At 44.0% G+C, this 13,186-nt stretch overlaps 1 protein-coding gene across 1 annotated transcript in view; it reads right to left on the bottom strand.

Annotated features, from left to right (window-relative positions):
- The window catches only part of MTMR7 (myotubularin related protein 7), a 102,499-nt gene that overhangs the window by 69,371 nt on the left and 19,942 nt on the right, over positions 1 to 13,186 (bottom strand). The window contains exon 6 of the mRNA XM_073608090.1: positions 6,587 to 6,721. Coding sequence (XP_073464191.1) covers positions 6,587 to 6,721 — 135 coding nt within the window. The remainder of the gene's footprint in view (positions 1 to 6,586; positions 6,722 to 13,186) is intronic.

Genomic DNA, 13,186 nt, shown 5'->3' with positions numbered 1-13,186 from the left:
GCACCCCAAGTTTTGGAGGGAATTTTAAGGAAAAAAACTTACATTTAAATGCCCATCAATGCAGCCTTATCAATGCCCATCTGCAGCCTTGTCAGTGTCATTTGCAGCCTTGCTGCCTTGTCAGTGCCCATCTGCAACCCTGCAGCCTTGTCAGTGTACATCTGCAGCCTTGTCAGTGTCACTGCAGTTTGAAAATGGCGCCACCGAGATACACAGAGCTGGTCCTTGGCTCCTCTCGGCTCTTCTCGGCTCTTCTCGGCTCCTCTCGTGTACTCGGCTAGGTTAGCTCCGCTCACAGTCACGCCCAGTCCCTGTGTTATGTCCATCGTAGGGTGGGACTGGGCGTGACTGTGAGCGGAACTAGCCGAGCCTAGCCGAGTACACTCGGCTATGTATGTATATCGGCGGCCGGCGCTCGCTCCGCTCACAATCAGTGGGGGGGGATCGGCGGGCATCGGCGTATAACACGCACCCACGATTTTCCCCTAATTTTAAGGGGAACAAGTGCGTGTTATACACCGATAAATACAGTAATCTTTACAATACGACAAGTGGAAAGATATGTGAAAGGGAAAACTAAGGCAATCCATAAGAACAAAAATCTCCATCCATGTGTGATACACTCACAAGATCTATTAGGTTTAAAAGCAGTAAAAGCCGAATATCTCATTAATGGGGTCCGCGGTGTCTCTTAAGGCTTCCGTTCACTTCCTTTTCCTATTGCCCATCAAATCCTGTGAAAAAGCATAATGACTTCACCGCTGTGGGCTTCACCCTATGAGCAAAAGTTGGTTGCGTCTGCAAACTTACTGTCCTACATCAATGATTGGAATCATCATGGAACATGGAATCATGGATATACTGCTTTTAAACTTCATAGATCTTGTGAGTGTAACCCACGTATGTTTCATTAAATTGCTATTTTTATACATATTGTACTATGGAAGCTCTATCTTTTGTTTTCCAAGTGACATCGTTCCAGCAGCAATCCCATACAACTTTAAGGGTCTTGGGGAGACCGATTTCCCTGTGCTAGGTGAGACTGTTTTCTAGCAGTCATGGATAGCTGGTAAGCAGGCTATTTTTTTCACTTGTGGAGTTGGATGCACATTTCATTTGAAGATCCTGCACGATTTCTCATTATTTGTCACCATTATCACACATGGATGGAGATTTTTGTTCTTATGGATTGGTTTTGCACTTGGACTTTGTCATAAACAATTTTTCATTAACTCAAATTTTTAAAATTTTTTTCAACATTTTTTTTATATTTTTTATTTTTCTAGTGCAAACTTTACACTTATTATATTGACAAATTCACGTCATTTGTATTTTGTCTAACATCATACATTTGGAGTTAATTTTTCTTATTGAGACTTTGCCTAATGGGGCGTACACACGGTCGGACTTTTCGGCTACAAAAGTCCGACGGATGCCGACGGACCAAATCCGGCGGACAATCCGATCGTGTGTGGGCTTCCCCGAACTTTCAGCTGATTTTCAAGTCGCAAATCTGACGGACTTTAGATTTGGAACATGCTTCAAATCTTTACGTCGTAACTCCGCCAGACCCAGAAATCCGCTCGTCTGTATGCTAGTCCGACGGACAAAAACCCACGCTAGGGCAGCTATTGGCTACTGGCTATCAACTTCCTTATTTTAGTCCGGTGTACGTCATCACGTACGAATCCGTCGGACTTTCCTGTGATCGTATGTAGGCAAGTCCGTTCGTTAAAAAGTCCGCCGCAAGTCCGCCAAAAGTCCGTTGAAAGTTTGTCGGACGGGCTGTCGGACTTTTGTAGCTGAAAAGTCCCACCGTGTATACGCCCCATTAGTTTTCCCTTTCACATATCTTTTCACTTCTCGTATTGTAAAGATTATTGAATTTGTAGTTTATTTAGCGCTGCACTCTGTTCTATGCCCATTACACTGACCTACCGGATGCAAACTGATCATTACACTGACCTACCTGACACACACTGACCTACTACCTGACAAAAACTGACCATTACACTGACCCAGACACACGCTGACCTACCTGACACACACTGACCCACCTGACCATTACAAGTGATGTCAGACTTCAGGTGATTGTGACCTCCTCCTGTCGCTAAGCCGTAGTGTGCGGCGCCGGTGCGCCCATCCCAGTAGACAGCAAGAGACAGGAGAGGAGAGCTGCCCGCCCGAGCGCCGAGTGGAAATCTTCACATAGTGATGCGGCCGCATTGTAATTCCCGCCTTCTGGAGCCTGCAGCGCCTATGATGGACGTCACACGTCCTGCGGTCCCGGCATTGGACCAGTGGAACATCCATCATAGGCGCTGCAGGCTCCAGAAGGCGGGACCTGCTATGTCACTCAGCCACGCACCGAGTCAGATCGGTCCCCGCTCAGACCTAATAATAGATTTGCGAATGCCCGAGACCCGGGGCTTTTTGGGGGCCCACTCAGGGCTCGTGCCCCCCTAACCCCCCCCTCCCCAGACGCCGTTATTGCAAAAAAAAAAAATTGCTTTGAAATAAAGAATTAGCTTCAAAACACTTTGTTGCTATTAATTATTTTGATTCTCTATTACAGGGGTCTCCAAACTTTTTAAACAAAGGGCCAGTTTACTGTCCTTCGGGCTTCAAGGGGGCCAGACTTTGGCCAGTGTGAGTAAACATGTTTTAACATGAGGAGCAGCGCTTCATCGATGGTGTCAGTGGGAGGAATGATGCCCCATTATTGGTCTTAGCAGGAGGAATAGTGCCCCATCATTGGTTTTAGTAGGAGAAATAGTGCTCCATCAATGGTGTCAGTGGGAGAAATAGTGCCCCATCATTGGTGTCAGTGGGAGGAATGGTGCCCCATCACTGGTTTTAGTAGGAGGAATTGTGCCCCATCATTGGTGTCAGTTGGAGGAATAGTGTCCCAAGGGCTGGAGAGAAGCAAGCAAAGGGCCACATCTGGGTCCTGGGCTGCAGTTTGGAGACCACTGCTCTATTACATAGTTAGTCTGGTTGAAAAAAAACTATATCCAGTTCAACCAATATTCCAAATTCTTTTTTTTTTGTCATGTGACCAGCACAGCACCAATCAGCTCTGTGCAGACACAGATTCACAATGCACACGTCCTAGTGCTATATTGCATACATGTGCTATATCGTATACAGTGCCTTGAAAAAGTATTCAAATCCCTTGAATTTTTCCACATTTTGCGGGTACAACCAAAAATGTAAATGTATTTTATTGGGATTTTATGTGATTGACCAACACAAAGTGGCACATAATTGTGAAGTGGAAGAAAATTAATAAAAGGTTTTCCACATTTTTTACAAATATGTAAAAAGTGTGGCGTGCATTTGTATTCAGCCCCCCTGAGTCAATACATTGTAGAACCACCTTTCACTGCAATTACAGCTGCAAGTCTTTTTGGGGATGTCTCTACCAGGTTTGCACATCTAGAGAGTGACATTTTTGCCCATTCTTCTTTGCAAAATAGCTTAAGCTCTGTCAGATTGGATGAAGAGTGTCTGTAAACAGCAATTTTCAAGTCTTGCCACAGATTCTCAATAAGATTGAGGTCTGGACTTTGACTAGGTACTTCTAAAACATAGATATGCTTTGATCTAAATCATTTCATTGTAGCTCTGGCTGTATGTTTAGAGTCGTTGTCGTTTAGAGTCGCAAGTCTTTTGCAGACTCTAATGCCGTGTACACACGGCCAGACTTGCCAATGGGCTAAACTCCGTCGGCTTTTCCGACGGAGAGATTTAGAACATGTTCTATATCCGAGTCCGTCGGAAATGCCGACAGAAAAAGTCCGATGGGGCATACACACGGTCAGAATGTCCAACCGAAAGCTCCCATCTGACTTTTTCTGTCGGGAAGTCTGGCCGTGTGTACGCGGCATAACAGGTTTTCTTCTAAGATTGTCCTGTATTTGGCTCCATCCATCTTCCCATCAACTCTGACCAGCTTCCCTGTCCCTGCTGAAGAAAAGCATCCCCATAACATGATGCTGCCACCACCATGTTTCACGGTGGAGATGGTGTGTTCAGGGTGATGTGCAGTGTTAGTTTTCCGCCACAACATTTTGCTTTTAGACCAAAAAGTTAAATTTTGGTCTCATCTGACCTTCTTCCACATGTTTGCTGTGTCCCCCACATGGCTTCTCGCAAACTGCAAACAGGACTTCTTGTGGCTTTCTTTCAACAATGGCTTTCTTACCACTCTTCCATAAAGGCCAGATTTGTGGAGTGCAGGACTAATAGTTGTCCTGTGGACAGATTCTCCCACCTGAGCTGTGGATCTCTGCAGCTCCTTCAGAGTTACCATGGGCCTCTTGGCTGTTTCTCTGATTAATACTCTCCTTGCCCGGCCTGTCAGTTTAGGTGGACAGCCATGTCTTGGTAGGTTTGCAGTTGTGCCATACTCTTTCCATTTTCACATGATGGATTGAACAGTGCTCTGTGAGATGTTCAAAGCTTGGGATATTTTTTTTATAACCTAACCCTGCTTTAAACTTCTCCACAACTTTTTTCCTGACCTGTCTGGTTGGCCTTCATGATGCTATTTGTTCACCAAGGTTCTCTAACAAACCTCTGAGGGCTTTACAGAACAGCTGTATTTATACTGAGATTAAATTACACACAGGTGGACTCTATTTACTAATTAGGTGACTTCTAAAGGCAATTGGTTCCACTAGATTTTAGTTAGGGGTATCAGAGTAAAGGGGGATGAATACAAATGCACGCCACACTTTTCACATATTTGTAAAAAATTATGAAAACCATTTATCATTTCCTTCCACTTCACAATTATGTGCCACTTTGTGTTGGTCTATCACATAAAATTCCAATCCCACGTTGTTGGCTGTAACGTGACAAAATGTGGAAAATTTCTAGGGGTATGAATACTTTTTCAAGGCACTGTACATCAGCAGAATACTAGAAACCCTGTCCCCGAGGATGGGTAAGGTCATGTCACTGCTGAACAGAAATGATTAAATAAGCACAATCACGTACCTGTATGTCATTTGCTGAAGAGGTTGTACCGGGCTGCAGGCATCACCCAGGTACCATTTTTAGAGCTGACGGTCGGCTTTCTTGTGATAAAGATCGATCCGGCTAATTAGCCGCTCGGCTGTTATAACAAGCAGCAGGAGGGGACTGCCCCCCCCCCTCCCGCTGCCTTCTGACGCTCCGCCCAGGTCCCCCGTCCCAACAGGAGACCCGAGCCACCAGCCAGCACATCCGCCAGCTGGCCGGAGACCCGAACAAAGCCGGTCATAATGTCACTTCCGGTTTACTCAGCAGCCAACGGTGCCAGATTTTAACAATCGAAACTATTCAAAAATTAAGATTTTGGCATTTTGAATACAGATACTCCTCATTTTAACGACTTACCTGTTTAACGACCACTCGGACTTACGACCAGCTCTCCCCACCCTAACGACCCACTATACATCATTGTATTGTACAGTACAGTATTTTCATTTGTGTTCTGTACTTATGCAAATTAAAACAACGTTATTGAGCTGGAGTTGTGTGTAGACATTTTTTTCACAATATAGTACAGTATAGTATAGTACAATGCTTAAAATATTGACTACTTGTGGCTCCTCATTTTAACGAACAATTTGTTTAACGACCTGGTCGTTGGAACAGAACCTGGTCATTAAGTGAGCATGCACTTTGAAGTGCAGAGAGAGGGTTTGGGGTCTTTTAGACCCCAGATCCCTCCATAAAGAGTACCTGTCACTGCCTATTACTGTCACAAGGGAAGTTTACATTCCTTGTGACAGCAATAAATGTGATCAGGAATTTTTTTTTTTTAAAAGGGACGGTGTAAAATAAATGAAATAAGAATTTTTTTTTTTTTTAAAGCGCCCCATCCCTCCGTGCTCGTGCGCCAAAGAAAACTCATACATACTTCGCACCCCCAAACCACACATGTGAGGTATTGCCACAATCGTTAGAGCAAGAGCAATAATTCTAGCACAAGACCTCATCCATAACTCTAAACGGGTAACCGTTAAAATGTTTTAAATTGTTGCCTATAGAGAATTGTAAGTACCGTAGTTTGCCGCCATTCCACGAGTCTGCGTGATTTTAAAGCATGACATGTTAGGTATCCATTTACTCAGTGTAACATCGTCTTTCACATTATACAAAAAAATGGCCTTTACTGTTTAATTTCATCACAATCCTTGGATCAGCTTCTTTATTATGCTTATGGACTTTTTTCTTTGATTTGCACTGTGTGTGATGGGACTTTTTTATATTTGCTTTTTTTCATTTATTGTGACCAATATCACCTGGATAGTATTTAATAATTAATACGTAATTTTTCACTTATTCACACTTGGATTTTTGGTGAACCAATATATTATTATTTTGTGGCACTGTTTCATGATACATTGCGGTTTATATATTTTTTCATGGTTTTTTGCTTTAGTTTTTCTCTTTGTAGTTTTCTTTGTGATTTTTCACATTATTGCTCAAATTATTTAGCGCTGCATTGTTTTTTATTAGTTACATCAACTAATTGAAGCTCATTTAAAACTATTCAGGCCACTGTAGGAAATACAAATTCCAGCTGACTTACTTTTGGTCGGGTATCAACGACATAGAGGAAATCACTGCCAGGATTTGCTTTCTTTATCGCCTGCAACATCTGTTCATCCTCAAGACAGCGAGCACTGAATCCAGACAGGGGCTGACTACTACGACATATAGAGGCCTGCAGGGAAAGACAAACCACATGGAGAACAGCAATGTCACCACAGTTAAGCCTCAGCACCTCACTTCATCTGCCTGTATACTCTGGCACTGGTTTGTGGCCATGAGAATTAGTATAAACATATGGGAAGGAGACGGGCCACTGGCAACACAAGATGTGACCAGCAATAATAGTCAGATAGTTCATTTATCTTACAAAAATTACACTTAGATTATACAGTAACGTTTATATAAGGAGAAGAAAGCAGAACACGTATTTACAGAACGTTCCCATGTAGATTACCCAGGTTCTCCACACTCAGAACCTCCACATATCCGCTGTTCTAACAGAAGTACTGAGCAGTTTTCAGGACTCCACCTCTAGTAGCTGCTCATTGTTCTTTAGTGCAGTAGAGCCTCTTGCTTTTCGATGGGTGTTGGAGGCCAGGATCTGCATGCATTATAAAATGATGGATTTGTGAAATTACATTAAAGAGAGCTGAGCACCTTTTAGTGGGAAGTTCCCTGCAGATTAGCAACAGTGGGACACGTTAACCGGTTTCCATAATTTCTTTAATGTACTTCTATTATTGATCATTCATCATACTCAATAGAAGGCTCTCGGGAGAGAAAATATGTGAGCTGTCTTGCTGACTGGTTTCTGAAGGTGCATGTCCTGGGGAGGCCATATTTATTTTTGTTTTACTACTTAGTGAGTCACTGACCTTGAAGGATCATGTGCATTTTAGGTGTCTCAGGACCAGGTAAGTGACTTACTGCATAGCAAAAAGTAACTATGGATGATGACCCTAAAAGTTTTCACCTTCAAAAACAGCAATGGCAGAAACAGTTCCCATACTTTTGTCCTGACAAAAATTCTGTTTAAAGTCTAAAATGTATCCAAACCTCAAAACGTCACCCGAAACTGAAAACTACACTTGTGTGATCGCTAGATTTACAATCACCCACCCGCTTCACAAACCTCTTAAGGACTTCAGAGGCAAGATATTCCCACAGTGGAATCCACTTATCTACAAAGCAGAAATGTCAAATTTCTAGCTGGGTTATGTGTGGACCATGTATTCTGGAGAAGTGATCTGGAAGTGGACATTGCCATTTATTAAGAAAAAGAGCTGCGCTAATAGTGCAAAAATAATCCAATATAGCAAATGGATAGGTAAATCAGTGAAAAAATATAAAATGTGGGATTTAACTAAAAATAGAAAATAATCATTAAATGCAATGTATTCATATGGAATCTTTTTTTAGTCTATCTGATTGTAACAGATTTCTTTTACTAATAAAAACCAACTGGTTTTACCTATGGCAAACTTTTTTGTTTCTTTCTATGGGCTTAAACCTACCCATTGATGTTACACTCGTGGCTGCTCGTTTGAGTGCTGATTTCCACTAAGCCTGCAGGAACGCTTGGCTTGATTAGCCACTAGAGGTGCCAGGAGGACCCAAAGGCATGTGCGGGTATTGGCCACAAGCTTCCACAGCTTGTTTAGCTGGTAAGCCTTCAATCTATGTGGTGGTGGATTCACAGTGTCCTTAAGTATAGAACATCCCTTACAGGGTGTTCCTAACCCTCATTCCCTGTTGGGAAGTTTCATGGAAGAGACTTTATATACATTCAATGATTATTTTCTATTTTTATTTAAATCCCACATGCTATATTTTTTCACTGATTCACCTATCAATTTGCTATATTGTTTTTTTTTTTTGCTTATTCAAGAAGTCACATGTGTGTGTTTCCTCTGGATTACATCCATTTGTATTGGTTTTTCTTACAGGTTATACTCTAATCAATATCCTATGTGTATATTTGACTGTTCGTTGCTTTCTCACTATATTGTGTATATATTTTTCCTGACGCCTTCATGGCAGCACACACTGGGTTGTGACTCCGCCCCCACAACCTGACAGGATTGGTTTAGCTATAAAAGTTGAAGAGAGATGACCCCCACCATTCTCTTTTTTATCCTCACCTGACAAGATGGTTGGACATCACAGAGCCTCTTACCGCATCACCCCAGCAGGTTCAAGCCTCTCCTGTTTGGAAGTCCCTCCTGTACAGTCTCTAAAGGAGCTTCTATGGAGGGAACCCCCACTCTGGTGGTCTCAGGGGCGGCAACATGGATTATCTGGCACAGAGTAAGCTTTAAAGAAGCTTCAGTTTGCAGTGGTCTCCACTTCTTAAACCTTCATCTCCCCTGTAAGTTATTTTTTACTTATCTTTTGCTGGAAGTTCTTATTTTTCATTACTCTGGGCTCTGTAGTCCCACAGCGCTCAGGATGGCCGGGGGCGCGTCTCGTTCCGCATTGCGCATGCGCGGAGGAGTCAGATGGGGACAGTTTACTATTTTGCCAGCTCCCAACATGGCGCCGGAGCCGTCGCGACGCTTCTGCGCATGCGCGAAGCGTCATTTTTGGCGCGACGGCGGCGGTCTAGTTAAAAAAGGGTTCTGGCTTTTAAAAAAAACAGCAGTTTGGTATTCTGCTCGTTTTTGCCTGCCTTTTTCTTGCATCCTAGAACAAAAATTCTCTCTGGAAACTGGTAAGTTCTTTTTTTCCTTCTTGATCCTTCGTTACAAGGGTTTTAAAAAAAAAAAATTTTAAGAGGAAAAATTAAAAAAAAATATATATATATTATTAGTATTATCTAGGCATATGTATATATATATACATATATTTGTCCTCCTCTTTTAACCTCTTCCAGACCTCCTTATTCCTGCCTACCTTCCTCCTCTCTGCTCATGGAGACCACTGCCCAAGCAGACCACCCACGTCCAGTAAGGTAAGAGGCTGTCCGTATGGTAAGTATTGAAGAGAGAGAAAAAAGAGCGCACAGCTGCTGACAAGACTTCTTCTATCAGTCCTTCCAGGTCTGAATCAAGACGCAAGGAGAGATCAAGCCATACCTCAAGCAGAAGATCCCGCAGAAGCCGATCACGCTCATCATCTCGTCACAAGCACTCACGCCGCAGCCATTCTCGGCATGGCCACTCACGCCACAGTCGCTCTCGACGTAGCCGATCTCATCATAGAAGATCACCTTCGTCACATCGCAAGCAAACCCAGCACACTCGTCCCGCAGCCAATTGCTGTTGGGTATGTGGCGCTACTGCTTTGCCAGATAAATTGGTATGTCGCTCGTGCTTCAATGAAGCTACGAAGGATAGAGAATCAGACGTCAGGGAAGTAACGGACCTGATTCGGGAATCCGTCAGAGAATCTATAATGGAGTCAACTGCACCCCTGCCGACCAGGTCAGACCCGAGTACTTCCATGGCTCCTCCTCGCTCAGCGACCGAGGCAGGGGCAGAAGAGTCTCCTTCAGATAACGAAGATCCGGAAGTACCAACAGGTTTTGATTTCACCTTGGTCGAACCCTTTGCAAGGTCTGTCAAAGAGGCCATAGGTTGGGAAGAATCCGAGGAAATACCTCAAAAAACGCGGAAGTATTTTCCGAACCTGAAGAGGGATCCAGAAACCTTCCCCTTCATCGAGGAGCTGAATGATTTAATTAAAGATGAATGGGAAAGATCCGACAAGAGACCTAACTTAAACAATAGACTTGCAAAGATGTACCCTTTAAGAGAACCTAACGTCACCTCCTTAATTAATGCCCCGGTGGTGGATGCCTCTTTAATGCGTCTGGCAAGACATGTCACCCTACCCATTGAAGATGCTGTCTCCTTCTGCGACGTCCTAGATCGGAAAATCGACCTGGAACTCAAAAAAGCCTACACCACAGCGGGAGGCTCTTGCAGACCAGCAGTCACCACGGCAGCAGTTGGTAGAGCCATTACAAGCTGGGCTGTCAATATTGAAAAATCTCTTCAGGGAGAGATAGACTTGGAGAAAGTAATTTTATCCCTACAGGAACTTAAGTTAGCAGGCGATTTTATCGCAGAAGCCTCCGTGGACATTATTAGGTGCTCGGCCCGGGCAATGTTAGCCTCGGTGATGGCAAGACGAGCTTTGTGGCTAAAACCATGGGTAGCCGACGCAGCATCAAAAACAAATTGGTGTAGAATTCCCTATGATGGTTCCAATCTCTTCGGCTCCAAATTAGATACAGCAATTTCTAAGGTGACAGGGGGAAAATCGGGGCTCATTCCCTCCGACAGGAGACCCAAGAGACCAAGAGGTCCTGCTTATAAAGGTAACCTTCCCGAAAGGTACAGAGAAGCAAAAACCTACAGACCAGGCAGAGAGTTTAAGAGAAACTGGAAGAACACACAGTCTTCTTTTCTGAGGATGCGAAAAACCAAGACCACCCCTTCTACCGAGCAACAGAAGTCCTTTTGAAGGTACGCCCGTCCATCCTCCAAGGGTGGGCGCCAGACTAAAGAAATTCATACAAATATGGTCAGAAAACATCAGGGACCATTGGATCATTTCTACGATCAGGTACGGTCACAGGTGGAGATTCCTGAACAAGATACCCAGGAACCACTTTCTGCCAACCAAACTTCCAGCTTCTCCAGTCAAAAAAAGAATCCTTCTGAAATACATAATGGAACTAAAACAAAAGGAGGCAATTTTGGAGGTTCCACCATGTCAAAAAGGAAGAGGTTTTTACTCCCCTCTGTTTTTGGTAAAAAAGAAAACGGGGGATTTTCGGCCAGTACTGGACCTAAAGAGACTAAACAAAAATATCAAGTTAGAAACCTTCAAGATGGAAAGCCTACAGTCCATACTATTAGCTGTGAATCTAGGAGATTGGATGCTGTCCATAGACTTATCAGACGCCTATCTTCACATCCCAATACACCCTGCTTTTCGAAGGTTTCTCCGCTTTTCAATCAAACAACATCACTTCCAGTTCCAATGCCTACCCTTCGGCATCTCATCAGCTCCCAGGACCTTCACCAAAGTTCTCCTGCCTCTCATCGCATACCTCAGAGAAAAAGGTCTAAGAGTACATCATTATCTGGACGATATACTTCTTCTAGCAGAAAGTCGCCAGATCTTGATACAACACCGAGAAATCCTACTATTAACTCTGCAGAAATTTGGTTGGCTGGTGAACTGGCAGAAGAGCAAGCTTCAACCCACTCAGAAGATGATTTTTTTAGGCGCGGAACTAGACACCATCCTAAACAGAGTACAGCTTCCTCAGGAGAAAATCATGCCTCTGATTCAGAAAATTCAGAGACTAATCTCGGTTACACACTTGGCAGCCAGAGTATGTATGAGTATCCTGGGCTCCATGTCTGCAACCCTGCCCATGATCCAGTGGTCTCAATGGCACACAAGAATCTTCCAGAATTCATTTCTGAGGCAGTGGGATGGAGTATCAATGCTTCAACGAATCTACATACACAGGTATGTGAAGCAATCGATGTGGTGGTGGACACGTCCCAAAAATCTCAAGAAATACAAACCGCTAGTTTCTCCACAACCAGAGGTGGTCACCTCAGATGCCAGCCAGCTAGGATGGGGAGCCCATTACCAGAATCTAGCATCTCAGGGGCAATGGAAGTTCCAGGCCCATGGGATGGTATCCAATATTCTAGAGCTCAGAGCAGCTTTTCAGGCACTCCTGGCCTTCACTCCATATCTGGTAGAGAAGAATGTCGTAATTCGAATGGACAACAAAGTCGCTGTAACATATATCCAGAGGCAAAGAGGGACGAGGAGTCGCTCTTTGATGCAGGAGGTACGCCCTATCATGGAGTGGGCTCAAGTACACCTAATAGACCTGAAAGCGGTATATGTCCCAGCAGCTCAGAACATGCTGGCCGACTATTTGAGCAGGGAACTGCTCTCAAACAACGAGTGGTCATTGAGCCAACAGGCCTTTTCCCTTCTTTCAAGAACCTGGGGAACACCAGAGATCGACCTAGCAGCCACACCTGCAAACACCAAATGTCGAAGATTCCTGGCGAGAGCAGCCTTCCCATCAGCCGAGGGGATGGATTGTTTGACCCATCCGTGGAAGTTCAAGTTGGGTTACATTTTTCCTCCAGTACCCTTAATTGCAAGGTTCCTATCCAGGCTTCGGAAATCATCAGCAACAGTAATAGCCATAATTCCTTTTTGGCCGAGGAGACCATGGTTCACAACCTTACTACAGCTCAGCCTACAACAACCGCTTCCTCTCCCAGTAACATCGGACCTTCTGTCCCAGGGTCAATTTCTACACCCAGCTCCAGAGAAGTTACACTTGACAGCATGGAGATTGAAAGGACTCGGCTGTTAGAACAGGGATGCTCGCAGGAGGTCATTTCTACTCTTCTACAGGCAAGGAAAAACACCACCAACAAGACATACTCACAAGTATGGAATAGGTTTTGTTCTCTGGCCCAACAAAGAAAATGGAACCCAGTATCACCAGAGACACCACAGGTTCTGGAATTCCTGCAGTTGGGTATTTCCAAAGGCTTAAGCTCAAGTACTCTCAAAGTCCAGATTTCGGCTCTTTCGGCTAAAACAGGCATTAGATGGGCACTACATCCGCTAGTGATTCAGTTCA

This window comes from Aquarana catesbeiana, linkage group LG01 (assembly GCF_042186555.1).
Source record: "Aquarana catesbeiana isolate 2022-GZ linkage group LG01, ASM4218655v1, whole genome shotgun sequence".
In the NCBI taxonomy this organism is placed as follows: domain Eukaryota; kingdom Metazoa; phylum Chordata; class Amphibia; order Anura; family Ranidae; genus Aquarana; species Aquarana catesbeiana.
Note: the sequence above shows the minus strand (reverse complement) of the source record. Positions and strands in the feature narration are given on the sequence as shown.